The sequence below is a fragment of the Fulmarus glacialis genome, unplaced genomic scaffold (assembly GCF_000690835.1).
Source record: "Fulmarus glacialis isolate BGI_N327 unplaced genomic scaffold, ASM69083v1 C13580267, whole genome shotgun sequence".
Lineage (NCBI taxonomy): Eukaryota > Metazoa > Chordata > Aves > Procellariiformes > Procellariidae > Fulmarus > Fulmarus glacialis.
The window spans coordinates 1-812 of record NW_009241002.1 but is presented as its reverse complement, the minus strand read 5'-3'; the positions used below and the strand labels follow the sequence as shown (position 1 = coordinate 812).

Below are 812 nucleotides of genomic sequence, written 5' to 3'. Positions count from 1 at the left end.
CTCAGCACCGAGCTCTTCAAGCTGAAGAACGCCTACGAGGAGTCGCTCGAGCACCTGGAGACCTTCAAGAGGGAGAACAAGAACCTCCAAGGTGAGACCACGGCCTCCCCCCGCCCACCCCGCTCTTCTCCACCACCTTCCACGTGGTCTGATGGGATCCCACCCCTGCAGAGGAGATCTCGGACCTCACGGAGCAGCTGGGCGCCAGCCACAAGACCATCCATGAGCTGGAGAAGGTCCGGAAGCAGCTGGACGCCGAGAAGCTGGAGCTCCAAGCCGCGCTGGAGGAGGCTGAGGTGAGCCACGGCGCGTCCCCGGGCGTCCCCACGTTCTCCGGGTCTCCTCTGCGGTCCTCAGTGTCCTCTCCGTCCCCCCCCAGGCCTCTCTGGAGCACGAGGAGGGGAAGATCTTGAGGGCCCAGCTGGAGTTCAACCAGGTCAAGGCGGACTACGAGCGCAAACTGGCCGAGAAGGACGAGGAGATGGAGCAGGCCAAGCGCAACCACCTGCGGGTGGTGGACTCGCTGCAGACCTCGCTGGACGCCGAGACCCGGAGCCGCAACGAAGCCCTGAGGCTGAAGAAGAAGATGGAGGGCGACCTCAACGAGATGGAGATCCAGCTCAGCCACGCCAACCGCCTGGCGGCTGAAGCCCAGTCCCACCTGAAGGGAGCCCAGACTCACCTCAAGGTGGGATCACCCACCTCTAAGGGGGTCCTCCCCGCCCTGCGGAGCTGCCGGCTGAGGTCCATCCCGCTTGTCCCACCAGGACACCCAACTGCAGCTGGACGACGTGGTCAGGGCCAACGAGGAC

At 65.1% G+C, this 812-nt stretch overlaps 1 protein-coding gene across 1 annotated transcript; it reads left to right on the top strand.

The window, feature by feature from the left end:
- Positions 1 to 42: 42 nt before the first annotated feature.
- Positions 43 to 809, top strand: LOC104082995 (myosin-7-like; the record flags this gene model as incomplete). Its single annotated transcript, XM_009586305.1, has 4 exons — positions 43 to 91; positions 172 to 296; positions 380 to 688; positions 768 to 809. Coding segments are annotated over 4 exons (525 nt in total), but the record flags the coding sequence as incomplete, so codon positions are not given.
- Positions 810 to 812: the final 3 nt, after the last annotated feature.